The following is an 18,767-nucleotide window of genomic DNA, read 5'->3' as shown; positions in this document are numbered from 1 at the left end:
GAATTTTGATGGACGATTCCCTATATACTTGAAGTAAATAATCAAAATGGATCATTATGCTGTTGTTCATAAGTTGTATAAGAGAATGATTGTCCTTAGATGATGCACCTGTATAAAACCTCCTGTGCAAGAATACCTTTAAGTTTGCTTTTTTTTTTGGCCAATGGGGTCAGTTAACTGCTTCAGGCCAAGGTTACAGATGTTAGAGGGCAGATTAAAGTGTTGGGATTTCTGTCATAATTGATATGAGGTAACAAACATGTCAGGAGCATGTGATTGCTACCTTTTTCCATTTCAACCCTCTTGGGTTTTGTTTGGTGGTGTAGAATGGACAAATAAAAGATCAACATCTTGCAGACTGGGTGGTGTAGATTGTCAGTATATTTGTACCATGTTTTAGTGACTATTTTTGTTAAGAATGTCTCATTTTGTTCGAGAAAGTCAATCCTTAGAGCATGCATTTTGATTTTGGCTGGTGCTCAAGTTGTCAGTGCAAGGTGTTGGAATTCTCAATCAACTGTGTATTTTTTATAGCTACAGTGTAAATTAGTCTTTTCTCACTCGCTTTATTTGGTAGCCAATCAAGCTAGCACTAGCATACAGCATCCATTATTTGTTTGTTGAACAGTGATTGCAAAGTGTATTCTTTCTCCTAAGTTGAAATTTTTGTCAATTTTCAGCCACATCCATGGAGGAAATTGTCAGAATCCTCTCCATATTTAATTTATCCTGTCCCTGTATTTTAATTAAAATGTAATGTTATAAAATAGTAATGAGGGAACCAAATCCATCATGCCAGCATCAGAGCTGGATGGTCAAGGTTAATTGATGAATAATAACAGTAGTAGTAGCACTTCATCTCCACCTCCAACCCTAAGGTAAAGGGTTGGTTGCCATGATGCATTTTCTCCAATGCATCCTTCATGGTTTCAGAATATGGCTAAAGTTTTATGACTACATGTCCTTGCAGGTGTCAGCCATAGTTATCAGCAATGAGCCAATCCTTTGCCTGAAAAAGTCCATCTGCAAGTTAGCATTGTCCTTTAAGTTACCTTCTCTGACTCACAAATCTATGGCAAAATGTATTCTTACTCTTCCACAACAGGGTGAATAATAACAGTAGTACACTACAGCAAATGGGGAGAGGTGTTGGACAGTAAAGGTGAAATGAGGCAGGAATGGAGTTAAAATATTAATAGGTTAAAAAGTGGGTGTTGCTAGGGGCTGAAAGACATCACCTCCCACTCTCTACAGTGTACCATGTACTTGTACCCTGTCTTGTACCCTGCTATGTAACTTTTTCCTCTTTTATTTTCCATCTGGTCTCTTTCCACCTAGCTTTTAGGTATCTTGAATGTTATCTTGTTCCAGTTTCACCTTTCCTTCTGGAGGCATGCCATAGAGTGGTTACAAAATTAATGTCTCAATTTTCATTCAACTATTTTATAACAGTAATAATAATCACCTCCAGTCTCAGTATTAGCCACTGTAAATAGGTGAAGAGGTTTGTTTATTGTGTAAACTTGTAGGATATGTAGTAATGTTTGTTTTATAAATACAAACCATATTGTATTGAGGGGCCTTTTCTCAACCTATTATCATTTTGTTTTAGCTCAGAGAGAGATGGAATGGATGATGTAGTGAGCAGGGGCATCTCCTAGCAGGAGTGATAAGGTATTCTACTTGGAGAATATTGTAAGCTCTTAATTCTTAAGAGATTGACCCCATTTCTTGTTGTAAGCTCTTAATTTTTAAGAGATTGAACCCATTTCTTGGACAACCAGTCACATCACTAGTGATAGGGCCTGAGAGATACTGTGTGTGAAACAGAAATTATTGTAAATTTTGTATTTTTCCACAGTTCCTGTTAATGTGTCAGGTTCATATCCTGTATCAGGAATGATTACTGTACCGTTACCTGTCTACCAAACTGTAGTAGCCAATATCCAAGGTGCAGATGGACAGCCACTGCAGGTTGTTACGCCAATAGTGCAAGTTCCAAAAATTGAACCGGGGCTTGAAAATGTGGAGGTTTCAGCGGGTCTCAATGCGTCGTTAGATGCTTCGACAATCATCTCTTCTGGAGGAGGACCTGTGCAGGTGGGTTTTATCTCTGGTCAAGAACTTGAGTACAGTAATTTTGTTGTTATTATTATTTTTAGTTGGATATTTTAAGTTTTTTTTAATCCATATTCCAGTACAATGTACTTTTAATTACTGTGTACATGTTATGCTAGGAGGTTTAAAGTAAAATTCAAGGTATGAATTTATTTTTAAACTTACAATAAATTAATGATGACGTATGGAAGGAAGTGAGTGAGCGTGTGTGTAAGCTGCACTAGACATGTTACTGACAAATGGGTATTATATTATATATATATATATATTTGTCATTGTTTCTGTTTGTTAGTATTTCTTTCACAGTTATTTTTCACAAATCCATATAAGTGGGTGAAAGGATTTTAGTTAAGGGCACCGGCCAGCCAATGTAGGGTGAAAAATGCAGAATCATAAAAAAATTCAAGGGGCTTCGTATGGCAATGGAGAAAGCGTAGACAAAATAATTCGTCAAAGTTCCTCGTACTTTCATAGTTACAGGGTAATTAGTAAAAGTAACTCAATAAGCTAAAAACATTGATCTGTACAAGAAAATGCAGTATTTTTTGTTGTTGTAAATTTTGATAATTATTGTCAAACAAATTGGTAGCAGTGGCATGAGTCATAATACGGGAAGACTGAGGTTTACATCCTTCAGTGCGAGGAGAAACATGAAAGAGAGTACATGTTCAAGTGTCACCTCTGACATTCGCTTGCTTTTATGTCTGTTTTTCTTTGTTTTGGCAAGGTTTTCATCATGCCAAAGAGAAAAAGTCAAGCAAAACATCTCGCTAACATACAGAAAAAGAAAATTCGCTCTAATAAGAGTTCAGATCATAATTTCAGTGATATTAGTGGAGTTACTGAAGGAGAGAGTGTTGCCCCAGGCTACAATCTTTGAACAGAGGGATCATCATTTAAAATTAAATTAGGATAAATAACATACCCAAAAAGGAATATAAAATTCATAATAATCATGATTTATTAACATTGTCCTTGTAAAAATACTAAGAAAAACTTTGAATGCCTTATCTCAAAATTATACTTATTGACCTTCAAATTCTATCTTCTCCCTTAGTTTAAAGCTATCGCATTGAAATTTGGTATATAACATAGAAAGACATTATAGAACAATCATATCTAGCCCTTTTTCCAATTTTTTTTTCTTAAATTTTTTCCTAATTTATAGGGCTTATTTTTTTACCATAATGAAAAAAATCATACCTAGCAAAAAATGACTTTAAGAAAAATACATTTGATTGGAGTCTACATCAGGGCTGTATATGGTAGTACTGCCGGGTCTTAATATTATTAAGTATCAAGAAAGGAGATAGAATTTGAAAAATGGTTATTTTAGTGATAAATCACACTGGCGTCACAAAACCGAAGGTCAGAGGCAAAAATCATATGCGGTTTTGAGATGCCCCAAGTCACCTTATTAAGTGGTATGAATGTCAAAGTCCTGTCCTTAAAAAATATCATTAGCCAGCCGGTGCCTTTAAATATGGAACAAAGTAGACCATCATGCATTTGTCCATGTATCAGTATGCCCATCACTTTCACCTTTCCATTGCAGCTCCTCATACATGGTTGAAGTTTATGTCAAATCCCTATAAGTAAGACCATTATGCATCATGTGCATGGTGGGATATTGTCCATCTATCCATCAATGTGTCTCTCATGCATATTATTATTATTATTGTTATTCAGAGGATGAAACCTATTCATATGGAACAAGCCCACAGGAGCCATACACTTGAAATGCAAGCTTCCAAAGAAATGGTGTTCATTACAAAGAAGGAACTGGAGGTAAGGGGAAAGACTAAAAGATGAGATCACTTATTAAAAAGGGAAAAATAACAAAATAATAAATAAATAGATAAGAAAGACAGTAAATTATTAAAATGCAGGGAGAATTGTATTATGGTAGTGATGCATTGCATCTTCACTTGAACTTTACAAGTTCAGTTGCTGTACAGCATCCTCAGGGAGACTGTTCCACAGTCCAACAATGTGAGAAATAAAGGACCTCTGAAACTGAGAAGTTCGACAGTGAGGCATCTTTACTGCTATTGGTGGTGCTGTTCAGCAAATCTGGTTGCCCTCGGCAGAGAAAAGGGATCATGGATCAATGGTGAATGTGAAAGATCTGTTAAAATACAACTTATGAAAAATTGACAAATAGGACCATCCTTTGATGGACCAAGTCATAACTGCTAATATTAGGAAACAGAAACCTGACTGACTAAAAGGGATGCAGTTGACCCCAGCCTATTTGTGGTTCAAGATTTGAAGCTTCATCTATTTGCACATATTTTTTTGTGGGATGTATATCCACATTATTGGCAGAAAATATGCCTATTTACAGAATGTTACATGGAGAAATATTCACTAATGCTGTATTTTTATATTTTTGTGACTGAATACATTTTTCATGGTAAAACTATCAAAATAAGAAGTTTTTTTTGGTTTTTGAGCTATCAAAATAGGCAGTTACAACCATTTTTAGGAGGGTGTTGAGTATTTGCGGATTTTAGCTATTCGAGGGGGTTTGTGGTCCCTATCCCCTGCAAATCCTGTGTGTTGACTGTTAATCTTTGGTAGAAGCAGACATCCACACCAATGAACATTTCTAATAAAGGAAGGATAAATGACTTAAAACAGGTTGCACTAATGTTAGCACTGTTATAAATATATGAGATCTTACAATATCTAACTTTTGTGTGGCATTTGCAGACACTTTCAGTAGATGTTTCTCAAAAATAAGATGAGAGTCAAAAGTTAAACCTAGAATAGTCAAAAACTTTCATTCAGCAGAGTCCCATCCACTTGAAGGGGTGGTTTGGGTGGAAAACCTTTATGAGATCTGCTAATCAATAGTGTTTCCATTTTACTGGAGTTCAACTTCATACCCCACCAACTACTCCACTCACTAATCAGTTCCATGTCACAATTAAGATTAAGGGCAACTTCATTTCTCATAGGTGGAGACTTACTACATCCACATTATTATTATTACAAAGGACTAGTTTATTCAGACCTCTGAGCCTAATAAAGGCTCTTGTCAGGCTAGTTATACTACACCCAAAATTATTGTGTTTGAATAATCTAGTTTTCGAGGCCAACAACTATATTACTTGTACAGTGGACCAAAATCATTACTCTGCGGAACTCCAGACACAATGGGTCCTGGTTCAGTAAAAATTCCATCATCAACAACTTGACTTTTGTTTGTTTGTTTGTATGGTGTTTTTATGTTGCATGGAACCAGTGGTTATTCAGCAGCGGGACCAACGGCTTTACGTGACTCCCGAACCACGTCGAGAGTGAACTTCTATCACCAGAAATACACATCTCTCACTCCTCAATGGAATGCTTGAGAATCGAACTTGCGGCCACTGAGGTGGCTCACCAACACCATACTGACCACACCACTAAGGCACTTATCAGCAACTTGCTGCTGCCTACCTGTAAGGAAATCTTGACCATCAATAGCAACTACTGTAAGGAAATCTTGAAGTAAACCTAAAACTATGTCCACCCACTCCCAGATTCTGAATTTTATGAATGAGTGCCTTGTGATTTACTAAATCATTAGCAGCACTAAAATCTATTTGAATTACTCTACACTATAAAATCCCTTATCAAGGTTCTCTTGTAAATGGCATGTCAAATCTAGAAGAGCATTGCAGGTATGCACCCTGTTATTGCAACTGCTCCAGGGTTTTGGAGATTTCTGTCCAACTTTGGTCTGTGTGATTTTTTTTAATCAGAATGTATTGAATGTAGAAATGGGGTGGGAGTTGGTAGAAGATGCAGTCACAGTTGATAATAATTGGGCAAGTAACAAAATTCTCTGATTTCATGTATTATCGTACATTTTTTTTCCACTTTATTTGTGATCTCTTGTGCGAGTGGTTTTCTTTATTATTCTGTTATGTATCGATTGTTTGGTTTGTGCATGGTATTATAATATCTTGTGTGTGGTTTTCTTTCTTCTTGTGTTTTGAACAGTATGAGGTATGTGTAAGCAGTTTTGTTGCCCAAGTTTAATTTTTTCTGTACAAGCTACCAGATTTTGATGTGTTAGCTTGCATTTTTCTTTCCACCGCCAGGTGCTCTATCTTTAAACATGTCTTCATTCTATTTAACAGTAAATTATTATTATTATTATTATTATTATAAAGGAATAATTTATCCAGACCTCTGGGTCCGATAAAGGCTCTTCTCTGGCTGCTTTTCAGGAATTAATCCTGAACAAAATTAACCCTTAAATGCCGAATGGACGTATTAAACGTCGAGTCAAAATGTCTCCCGTATGCCGAATGGACGTACCATACGTCTACTCAAAAAAGTTTTTTTTAAAATTCGCGGAAAAATACTTATAGGCCTACCAGCCAAAAACTTTTGAATCACGCGCCTTGGGGGATGCTGGGAGTTCACGGATCAAGGCGTTGTTTTGTTTACAATCGTTACGCAGGCGTGCAAGCGCGAATTTCTTTCTTATCGCACTAAAAAGTATCGGTGACACATCTCAAAAATTATTTCGTCACTTTGACATAATTTTTGCCCCGTTTTGAATTATCCGTTACATGAAGTATTATATATGAAAATGTGTGCAATTTCATTTAGAATACTACTAAAAAATACTCATGATTGTAGCTTTTATCAGTTTTGAAATATTTCCATATAAATAACGAGAAGTGCCAAAATTTCAACCTTCGGTCAACTTTGACTCTACCGAAATGGTCGAAAAACTCAATTGTAAGCTAAAACGCTTATATTGTAGTAATATTAAACTATTTACCTTAATTTTGCAACAAATTGGAAGTCTCTAGCACAATATTTCGATTTATGGTGAATTTATGAAAAAACTTTTTCCTTACGTCCGCGCGGTAACTCTTCTGAAAAAAATCATACATGCGATTGTGGTAATGTTTGCACCATTTTAAAATTAGCCGTTACATAAAGTTTTATATATGGAAATGTGCGCAATTTCATGCACAATACAACTAAAAACAACCCATGGTTGTAGCTTTTATCAGATTTGGAATATTTTCATATAAAAAATGATGTGACAAATTTTCAACCTTCGATCAATTTTGACTCTACCGCTATGGTCGAAAAATGCAATTGTAAGCTAAAACTCTTATATTTTAGTATTATTCAATCATTTACCTTCATTTTGTAACAAATTGGAAGTCTCTAGCACAATATTTCGATTTATGGTGAATTTATGAAAAAAATAACATTTTCCTTACGTCCGCGCAGTAACTCTTCCGAAAAAATCATACGTGCGATTGTGGTAATGTTTGTACCATTTTAAATTAGCCGTTACATAAAGTTTTATATATGAAAATGTGCGCAATTTCATGTAGAATACAACAAAAAATAATTGAAGGTTGTAGCTTTTCTCTACCGAAATGGTCGAAAAATGCAATTGTAAGCTAAAACTCTTATATTTTAGTAATATTCAATCATTTACCTTCATTTTGCAACAAATTGGAAGTCTATAGCACAATATTTTGATTTATGGTGAATTTATGAAAAAAACTTTCCTTCCCTCCGCGCGCGGATTCTCCGCCATAAATCTCCGAATTGCGTACATCGCATTCTTGGAAAATTTGCTCCATTTCATATTAGGCATTTCATAAAGTTTTATATATGAAAATGTGCGCAATTTCATGTAGAATAAAAGGAAAAATATTTGAAGGTTGTAGCTTTTCTAATTTCCGAAATAATTGCATATAAAAAAAAATTTATAAAATAATTTCGACATTTGGTCAACTTTAACTCGTCCGAAATGGTCGAAAACTGCAATTGTAAGCTAAAAATCTTACAGTATCGTAATATTCCATCATTTAACTTCATCTTGAAACAAATTCGAAGTCTCTATAACAAAATGTAGATTTATGGTGAATTTAAAAAAAATATATTTTTTTACGTCCGCGCGTTACGAATTCATGCATCATTTTGTGATAATATTTTCTCTGTGTTGCTTTTATCGTTTTACAATGTGCTATATACCAAAAAGATCGAAATTTAGTTTACATTACAAAAAAAAAAAAAGTAACTTGTTACCTTTAACCGTTTTGCGCACAGCGCGATTTGAATACAATTATATATGAAATTTCGTTTTTGCGCTATCATATATCGCATTATTTATATATGATGATAATTTTTATCATTTCTGATGGTTGCATACTAAACTTCAGGCAATGACAAAAAAAGGAGCCAAAAATGAACTCTTAATCTTTAAAACTAAGCGCGCTGTGATTTTTTGAACAAATTATTTTTTCCGCTTCTGCTCTCACTCCAAACCGGCCCCGGCATTCGGGAGAGGTTTTGATTTTTACCGCTTCGGCGTTTAACGGTTAAGACTTTAGAAAACTGGTTTTTTGGGAACATGAACATGATGATCTTTATTAAATAAGAAATCTTTGACTTCGGCAAGAATACCTTTTAATGCTGGGTTTAAAAAATAAAGGCTTCTTTGTGGATGATGGATTTTTATTTGGATTTCTTGTACAAGATGATTTGGAGACTTGTATTTTTTTATAGCGTTGATAGCACTTCGTGAGTCACTGAAAATTATGGTGGAAATTGCTCTCTTCTCAGATATGTCTAGTGCTATTTGTATGGCTGTGAGCTCTGCAGTGTTTACTGATAATATTAAGGGATGACTTATTTTGATTAATTTATCTTTTGAGAATGCTGAAGCTCGTACTCCAGAGTTGTTTTTAGACCCATCTGTATAGATTGTAAATTGATCTCCTTTTCTTCTGATGCGTTCGTTCTAACGCATGTTGGTGATACATCTGTGTGTCATATTTCTTTTTAGAAGACATGATAGAGTAGTACATATTTTTATTTGTTTCAAAGTCCAGGGTGGTGGGAATTCTAGTGTTGGATGGAAAATTTGTGTAATATTGCATGAATATTATAAATATTGTTTTTTTTGGGAAAGAGCCAGAACTATGGTATTCAAATCTTTGATTGTAAGTCGGGTAGCAGGTAGCAGCAAGAGATGTTCTTGCTTGAAGGGAAAGGCCCCTGCGCAGAGTTTTTAAGGTTTGGTGATGTTTTAGGGGTAATATACCTGTTTCTGCTAACAGGGAGTTTATTAGGGATGATTGAAATGCTCCCGTGCACAAACGTATTCCTTCGTGATGTAATGCACTTAGTGTTTTTAATGTTGTTTCTGAGGCAGATGAATACAGAGGGCAACAACAATCTATTATGAATAATACAGTTGCTTTGTATAACATTAGTATAGTTACGTCCAGTTCCCCATTAGGTACATATAGTTTTTTCAATATGGCATCCAGTTCCCCATTAGGTATGAATAGTTTTTCCAATATGGCAAGGGCTTTTATGCCTGTTGCTTTGATAGTATTTAAGGTGTGCTTTCCAGTTCAGGTGCTTATTGAACACCATTCTTAGGCATTTAATATTTGTGCAAAATTTAATTTCAGTATTCTAAAGGTATAGCTTAGTTGCTTGGTGTTCAAACCATCTTTTATCATTATAGAAAATAATTGCATTTGTTTTATTTATTGAAAATTGGAATTCTACTGAATTTGCCCAGTTGGTAATATTTGTGATGGTCATATTGAGGAAGTAAATATTAGATTGAGGTGAAAGAAGTTGAATAATATTGGCAAATTGTAGTATATATTTTCAAATATAGTTACTGGATGAATAGGTGATAGGATGTGAGGATTCCATTTTTTTGTAAGAATTGTACATATATTTCAGTTTTCAAATTGCTTACCATTATTTGGTTTTTATTTTCAGGATGATGATGATGATGGAAGTGTAGACATGGTGGATAAAGAATGAGGCGGCTTTGGTCTTATGACACTGGGTGACCGTGATTCCTTCTGAACTTCAGTAATGGTTGGTCTTGCTGTTTCCCATTCATGTTTGTCTTTCTGCCTATCTCAGCTTTTCACCAAAGAATTAGAGTGTGATATCTGGAATACAAAGTTATATAAGTGGGTTATTATCATTTTTCCTCTCTTCGTTTGAAAGTCGAGAGTCAGAATGATCCAGCTGGTTCTTGATTACCCCCAACTATTGCTTGTAGTTGACTTTTCTTTCCAGATTTTGCTCCTCTGAGCAGAATGAAACCATACTGATATGGAGACTTGAGCTGCAGCCACTAAATGTCATTATAATAATCATCTTCATCATCATCATAATCATTATCTCCATATCGATAGCAGTTTGTTTTCCTTACCCAGGGAGATGAAAATTATTTTCGTAGATATTTGAAATGGTTTGCACTGGTCAGTGAAGTGCCCAGAAAGTTTTAATATCTCCTACACAATTTAAAAGGTTATTGGTGTGGTTTACATTCTGCTGAATCCTCAAGAATTATGTCTTATGACAAGGAAAGAATGATATATTCTATATTTGCTTCCTGTATAGGATGATATATGAAAGAGAGTAAAATTTAACTTTATTCAAAAGCAGGTGTTATTTTTCCTCTATTTCTGTCAGTGAAGTTCTTAAACATACAATAGGTAGTGTGCCCATCTTCACTGGTAGTAAAAAATGTACTTCAGATACAAGGAATACAGTGTTATTTTCCAAAGCAACACGAATACTTTGCCAAAGAAGAGAGAAATCCATAGAGATTACATACTTATGCCTAGTGTCAGCTTTTTTGTACCGTATTTGATAAAAGGCTACGCTACACAAAAATATTATACCCGACTCAAAAGGGTATAAAATACTATACAAGTTATGCTGTTGTTGGTCATTACTGGAAAGAAATTTTTGCCCAAGGGCAAGTAAAACATGACTTCTAAGGGCTGCATATTATAGTTGGTTAATGTAGGGTATGTAGTAAAAGTACTTAGTATATGAACATAATATAAATTCATGTATATATCTTTATACCTTGGAGCTCTACCCTTAGGTGCTGGAAACAGCAGTAAATATTGTGAGGAAGGGTTGACATTTATTATGACAGACCAAGGAAAAAGAAAGGCACTTTAATTGAAAGGGGCATAAATGGAGCATGTAATTGTTGTCAACAACATACGTAAACAGATAAAAATGTAATATCAAAGAATTTTATGTCATGGTTAAGTTGATGAATTAATAAAAGTCATTATCTCACCACTACCACCAAAAGAATGATCTTTTTGATGCAATTTTTAGTTTTCTAGTCATTTAAATTGCTTTTTGAATGAGTACTGAATTAAATTATGTGGGCATTTTGGTGTTTATTGTTGTCATTATTGAATGTAGACACAGTTGAAAGCAAAATAGTTTTACATGCTCAGCTATCACTTGGTTATGGAGAATGTAAAAATAATACGTAATTACAGTTAAACATATTTTATATGATGTGTAGTTTTCAACCTACAGTAAATATAAAGTTTGTAAACAAATCTTTGAACGAAATTTGGTCAATTCTGCACGGTTTTTAGTTAATTAGTGTCAGATTTGTAAGTTGTAATTTAGTGAAGATCTAATATATTTAAGAAAAAACTCTTCAGCCAAGGCCTGAGAGATTTTTAACTTTGTTAAAATCTAAATAAGAATGTATTGTTCAAGTATAAATAATAATGTATAGTACACAGAATGTGTTTATCCAGTTTTCATAAATATGGTCGTGATGAATTGTTTTTTATGAATATTGGAAAGCATATGTAGAACATCTTCATAATTATCTGGCAAAGTATTTACATTTTCTGTGGAATTAACTTGGTATAACTTGGAATTGCTGTACATTTATATTATGTAATGTAGGAAGGCATAAATAACTATTGTGTGTGTTTTCCCTTTCCAAAGGTATTTTTTCTTTTCTTTATTCATCTTTGCCCTGTGGCTCAAACTCCATTATATCACAGATTGTTAATCAAGTCTGTTAAGGGTAACAGCTTTACTGTTGAACTATTCAGCCAATAATAGATCAGAGAAGCACTCGTTATTATTTTTGAAATGCATCATTGATGTACCATGAGTGTTTCTATAATTTAAGATATAAGTGTATCCTCTCATGTCATGTATTTATTTCCCTCCTTTTCCTTATGGTGGATGTAATATAGTTTGCTTGGTATATGTCATGTGTAATATAGGAGTTGCTCAATGTTGTGCATGTCAGATGCAACAGTGTGTATTGTAAGGAGTTCTTTTGGTAGACACAGTAAGAAAATATTTTACCATTGGTTCTATTTAGTTCTAGTTAAATTACATTGCCTCTTTTCAGCCTGTCTGGTATTGGTAATGATTATGTTGCATACTTTTGAATTCAAAATATAATATTAAACCTGAAAGTGAATGGTATCCTCCCAGATGTTAGTAGTCAAATAGTAAAAATGTTTCATATAATTTGATTTCTGTAATTACCCCTACATAATGCTGAGTTAAGTTCTTTCAGATTAGTTGTAGAGAGAGGAAACTTTTAAACAAAAATAATACTACAGGCCTCATACTACACATCTCATTTTGATTTAGTGTCTATAACATATAATACTATATCTTTGATAAAAACCTGTCCAACATCCATGTAGTAATATAAAAACTTTTACTTTTATCAAGCCTGTCCAGCATCCACTGTATATTAATTTGTAGCATTATCAGTAGTGAGAATGGTCATAATTTGGGGTTTCATTTGACTATGAAAATCAGTAGTCTTGGAATAACTTGTAGATTTTAATTTATATTGTTCAAAATAGACTTTAGGACACTCAAAATTAGGCAATGAGGTTTTTATGCAATTACATTTCTTCTTTTAAGTAAGGGGCAGTGTGTTTGTTTCCTAAGCTTGATAAAATTACTCAGCACAATTATTTTGCAATTATACTACCAAAAGATCTCTTGAGCGTGAAACTCCTTGTTTTTAAGAAAAATTACAAACGTAGAGGCTTGGGTGTTATGTTCTAGAATTCAACAGTGGCCTCCTTTATTGATAAAGACAGGTGAATTGGTTATTATATACTTTTGTTACTGGAACACCTTCAACAATTAGATTTTTATTTAAGAGGTAGTGTATTCCACATTTCTTGGTGCTGAATTTTTTATTTTTCACTAGTCGTGTTTTTTGTAACTTTTGTACTTACTTGAAGTGTTATGCATAAATGTTGTAAATACCTGTATCAGAATTTTGAAATTTCATAAAGTAGTAGTTCATAAACCTGATTCAATACCCAGTTATTCGACAGATAAAAGAAAAACTAGCTCCGAAACCACAAGGTAGTTGGAATTTTGTTACCATGTCAAAACAGATTGCCTCACATTTTGGTGGGTATAAAAAATTTTGGGAAAAATATCCTTTCCCTTCTCTTTTGTACTTGTTACTTTGGTAGTTATGATGTACTATGTAGAATATAACCAGAGAAATAGAGTCCATAGATATTGAAGATTTTCATAGTATTTTGGTATTATCTGTATGTAGCATGCAAGGGGCATTAATTGAATTACAGATTGCTTTAAATTATGTTACTGACAGTTACTTTCTCATTAAATAGATATTACAAGAAGATTGTGCTGTTGGGGTCTAAGGTTTGAAACCAGACCTTTAGTATGCTTGTTGTCCAGTTAGTTACAGAGAGTACCACATTTGGAGGAGCACCAATTCATCTGAGCTTAGAAATTGACATTCATTCCCTAATTGTTAGTATTGCATTTATGCGCAGTATCCTTGTGAGAAAAATCATGCCCTTTTAAACAAGTTTTTATGACACAGCAAATGCAACAAAATAGGTTTCCTTACATTAAATTATACATAAACACTTCTAAAAGAAATGTGTTTCAGGGATTTCTTTCAAACCACAAGTGGTAAAAAATGGTAATGGAGTTGATTTTCAGTATTTTAAAAGTACACCTCTAAAAGGCCACTGTCCAGTCACTATTAATCTCTAGAAATAGCAATCATGGCTGTGATAACTAGTTTAGTGTTGGGCCAGTATGGTGCCACAGGATTAGGTGGAATGACAGCAGCCTGGGTGTGGGCATCTGTAAATAAACTTGTCGGTGAAAGGATTGTTTTGATCGTGTTAAATAGGGCTAGTGCATCAGCTGCCTTCAGAGGGAAGGTTTTGAGTGACTGGTTATCCTACTGAATAAGGAAGAGGTACTACATGTTGTCAGAAATTGATTAAGAACATTTTTGATTAATTCATAAAAATATGCATTCAAACTAAATGATATTATGCATGTTTTTTTTTATTTGATGGATGTGTATGAATACTATACGTTTATATGATTTTACCATTATTGCATCAGTGTACAGTAACAAAGTATAGTACTGTAAATTTTGAAGTATTTTATTAAATATTTTGATGTTTCAATGAAAGCACTTTGTATAGTATACGACGTAGCAGAGTAGTGTTGTTTTGATTGCATCTGCCGTTGTAGACTTAATGTTCCTTGCAAAGGAAGTGTAGCAGTCGTTGGAAGACAAAGTCTGACTTTGGTTTGTACACCATAAAACTTTGGTGTTAGTGAAACTTGTGTGATATGTGTTAAATTAAGAAAATTGAACATACTTGAAAAGTAACAGTAGGATTATATTTTCTTGTATGAACATGTAGAGTATTGTAATGATTGTATATTGATCATGTAGGGGCAATTAAACTCAGAGGTTGAATATCCAGGGAAGATTTGAAAAGGCATTAAGAATAGAACATGGGCTTTGGCTGTTTGCCAAAATGTAGGATGTGCTTAAAGAGAGGGAATGCAGATGGTCATTTACCCTTGGACTGAATTTTATTGTATTGTGATGATTTCGATACTAGTCGACTGTGGCATACCCTGGCTAACTATAAATGAAAAAGAAGACTAATCAGTACTTTACAGATTGTGGAGCATTGAATATATGATAACTCCATTTGATGTTATGTGTTAGTCATCTTTCGGGTGAGAGCGCTGATCTCGCAAAAGTCGTGGGACACAGCAATCTCAAGCATCATTAACCAGAGAACATACAAAAATTTTATGGAAAAATTAAGTGGTCCTATCTTGCTTCATCTTTGGATCCCTTCTTGTGAGGACTTGAGCAGTTAGATTTTGTTGTTTGGAGTTTTCTGATGAATCTGTGTGTGTTCTTGTAGTTCTGATGCCAATTTTGCAGTGTTCCATGTCGTAATGTAGGTATAGTAAAACATTATGGTACAAAGGGAAGACACATGGGATTTAACCCAATGTCACCTGGCGCTTTATTTTTATTGTTTCTGACTTATCAACATTTGAAGGTGTTAAATGTTTGACAGAAGAACTGCTGTTTTATAACCGTAAAATTTTTGGCTTGAAAACTTGGATTGCAATTTTTTTTTACCTCCTGTACATCCAATTTGTAATGGTTTCTAAGATTAATGTAAATTTGTAAATTTAGTACTTGAAGTGATCAGAACATAGGAAATGTTTAAAAGAAAAAAAAAAAAAACCTGCTTGTAACAGTATGTAACAGCTATCATGCCTTGGAGTATGTGATCTTGTGAGGAATTTTATTGCAATTTTCAAGTACTTGAGGCACAAAGGAAATATGCGACTGTGAAATTAAATTAACAAGAAAATCAACGTAGTGCAGTACTATCAGTATTTTGATAGTGCTTTTATAAGAGAATGCTAAATTGATTTTTGCAGAAAGCCAGACTCCATGAAGTGATTGTGTCAATTAATTTCTATGGTTTTCTTGAGTGGAGGAAAAGTTTTTGTCTAATATACTTTTGGAAGATTACTTAATATTCATACTTGAACAGTCAACATAAATGGCAAGGCATGCACCTTAACAGTGAAGAATTTAACAAGCATCAAACTGTTGAACCAGACTGAGTTTCTAAAAGTACTCTGGAGTTTTGGAATTTGAGAGATTTTTAAGTGAATATAATTTCCCTTGTAATTCAGCTTCTTTTAACAGTCGTGTAGATAGTAATTTTAAAATGGAAATAAAAGCTGGAAATGTTTTCTGTGGTATGTTTAATGACAGATAATTTTTTGATCAATTTTGACTGTGCTTGGAAGTGGATTCAGATTCACTTGCTTTTTATTATGATGAAATACATACTCAATGCAGATTGCATTGTAGATATTTTGCTCAGGATAGCAATTTTCTTATTTTTACAAGTCTTTGTATTAACTTTGAAAGTCATGTTCAGGGTCTTATAATTGAAGGAATATTTTTATCTTCATCAATAATACATAAAGCACTTTAATTGCAGTCATTGTCAGTTCCTTAATGTTTTATGGAGATTATGCAGAAGTAATGTACAGTAATATCTTCATGTATTTTACATCTTAGTTCACCATTGTTTAATTTTCAAATGTACGCCAGGAATCACAAGTGTGTGACTTGAATCTTTACTTTTAAAAGGGCTCACTTATGTCTTATAAAATATATTTTATAAGTACTACTATATACTAGTTGCTTTCAGCCAGCTGAGCAGTAAACCTCTTGAGTTGAAGTTCACTGCTTTAGGTGAATGTTATTGTATAATTATAAAATGTACCTCATAAGACTTAGTTGTGGGTTTTTTATTTTTCCTAAAATTTAAAACTGTTTAGTGGCATTTTGAAATTTGTGAATAAAAATGGGTGTCAGTCAAGAAAATGAGTTTTGAATAGACAAGTTGCCAAAATGGACTGTTACCCTTCTCGAAATCAATTCAACAGATATTTAGTGGACTTTGTATGCTGTTATTTTACAATATGGTGAACTCGAGGTTATATTTTTATATGCAGATTTTGCAGTTCATTTGTTGTGCAGTAGTCTTTGAGCCCCTCATAATTGTTAATGATACTTTTTTTTTTCCCACTCCTGTCATTTCTGTTGAGTAGATCTCTCTTGTTGGCATTGTTTAACTGTATGAATTAAATTATTTTAATTTATTACTTGCTGTGTTGTGGCTTTTATTGTTGCCTGTGTTCTTACATTCCCCTCTACAAAATTTTTTTGCATTTCAAGGACATACAATTCAGAATATGCACGCACATCCCTGAGTTTTGTAGAATGTAGGAGAATGGAAGAATCACAATTATAATGATTATGCTGGTCTGTGGGCGTATCAAATCTAAACTAATGATTTTTTTGTGTATGCTCACTAGAATCTTCCTATTATACTACTTTTGTTACCTCTAAGCTTTTCCCTGTTAGTTCCAGTTGTGACATGTATCTTTTTTCTCGGGAAAATGAATTTAACACAGATTACCAAAATCCATCCTGTATGTACCGGTAGCTTGGGCCATGATCTTTGAATGGCAAAACTGGGGGATGAGCGTACTTTACATTCATACTTATTTTCTTTTTTTTCTGCTTTGACAGCACAATGCACCAAGTCATTTCACTCAGTGTTGATTATAGTCAGTGGTAGTCTGAATGAGTATTGTATTGGTTATTTTTTTATTTTATAAATAGCTACATGTTTGTGTGTTAACAAATCCTGTATAATTAAGAATTAAGATAGAATAGAGATAAATGGAGATAACTACACTTTGTATAGGAGTTTAACAAAGAAATCTCAGTGCCAAACTTTATTTATTTAATCATCCCTCATCAGCCCATTTTTCTCTTGTATTCATGTGCCATGAAGTTTACTCTTGTACTCCTATAAATTATTTGTAGTATCTTGATATCAGCACAAATATTGTAAGCTCACATCAAAATTTTTTCTTAAGAATAAATGTAATGTGAAAGTCTAGTTATTTACAGTCATTTAGTTACTTTGCACAATCCAGTGTCTGCATTTTTTTAAAATGAGCAAGTATATTTGATATCTGTAAATGAATATTGTTGAACTTGATGGATAGGACTGAGTTTTGTTCACTGTTGCAGAAAGCAAATAAATTGATATAAGGTAGTGCATTTTTGCATTATTTATAATATATACCAATATAAGGCAAGTACTATTTTGTCAAGTCACAAACATTTTTTTGCTGTCATTGGGTAATACATACGGTTAAATAGCATTAGGTCAGATATCACCTCTCAAAACTTTTGTAGTTTTTCCAGTGCTAAAAGCACTTTAAGATGTGCTTATGGCATGGCATTTCAAGCTTATAAGTTATTCCCTTGTATTACATAATTTCAGCAAAATAATTATGACCCATATCTGTGTTGTAGAAAGAATTGGCCCCCTTAAGTCAGCATGATTAATTTTCAGATATGCTATATTATCAGTTAAATTTTTCCAGTACATATGATTAAACCTGACTGAAAAAATTATGTAAAATGTGGAGCCATCTTCTTTTGCAGTTTTTTATGGGGAGATTGAGGTATGGTCCAGTGAAAGTAGCTTAACCTTTTTTTTTCTTAGTATCTATCTAATGTGTTACCTGACTTGTAAAAATGTTAATATTGTAATTTTTAATTACAATTTTGAGATATATGGGTGAAAATATTAGAAGCCAGAACATTTCAGTTCTTGTAACATGAACTGGATATTGCTAAAAACAGTGAATGAAATATATGCATACTATTCTTATTGCAGTTTTTAACTTTTTCCCCCATCAAAGCATTGTACTTTAATGTTTATATTTCAGGTGTTGATTTTGTTTATTTTGTTAATAAATTGTGAATATGTAGGAGATGCATATAGGATGTCATAGTCTTTTTAATTATGATGTACTTAAATACTTTAGCCACAATTGTGTTCCAGAAAAGGAAAAAAGCCATAGGCTCAGCTCATTAGATTGTAAAGTAATATTATTATGTGGTG

The 18,767-nt window shown here is 33.5% G+C and overlaps 1 protein-coding gene across 1 annotated transcript in view; it reads left to right on the top strand.

Moving 5' to 3' along the window:
* The window catches only part of LOC135201456 (DNA-binding protein Ewg-like), a 112,996-nt gene extending 96,004 nt beyond the window's left edge, over positions 1–16,992 (top strand). Inside the window, 3 exon segments of the mRNA XM_064230414.1 lie at positions 1,862–2,100; positions 3,808–3,906; positions 9,895–16,992. Coding sequence (XP_064086484.1) covers positions 1,862–2,100; positions 3,808–3,906; positions 9,895–9,939 — 383 coding nt within the window. The 3' untranslated portion in view covers positions 9,940–16,992.
* Positions 16,993–18,767: the final 1,775 nt, after the last annotated feature.

This window comes from Macrobrachium nipponense, chromosome 28, assembly GCF_015104395.2.
Source record: "Macrobrachium nipponense isolate FS-2020 chromosome 28, ASM1510439v2, whole genome shotgun sequence".
NCBI classification, from domain to species: Eukaryota; Metazoa; Arthropoda; class Malacostraca; order Decapoda; family Palaemonidae; genus Macrobrachium; species Macrobrachium nipponense.
The sequence above is the reverse complement of the archived record's forward strand: the minus strand, read 5'-3'. Positions and strand labels throughout refer to the sequence as shown.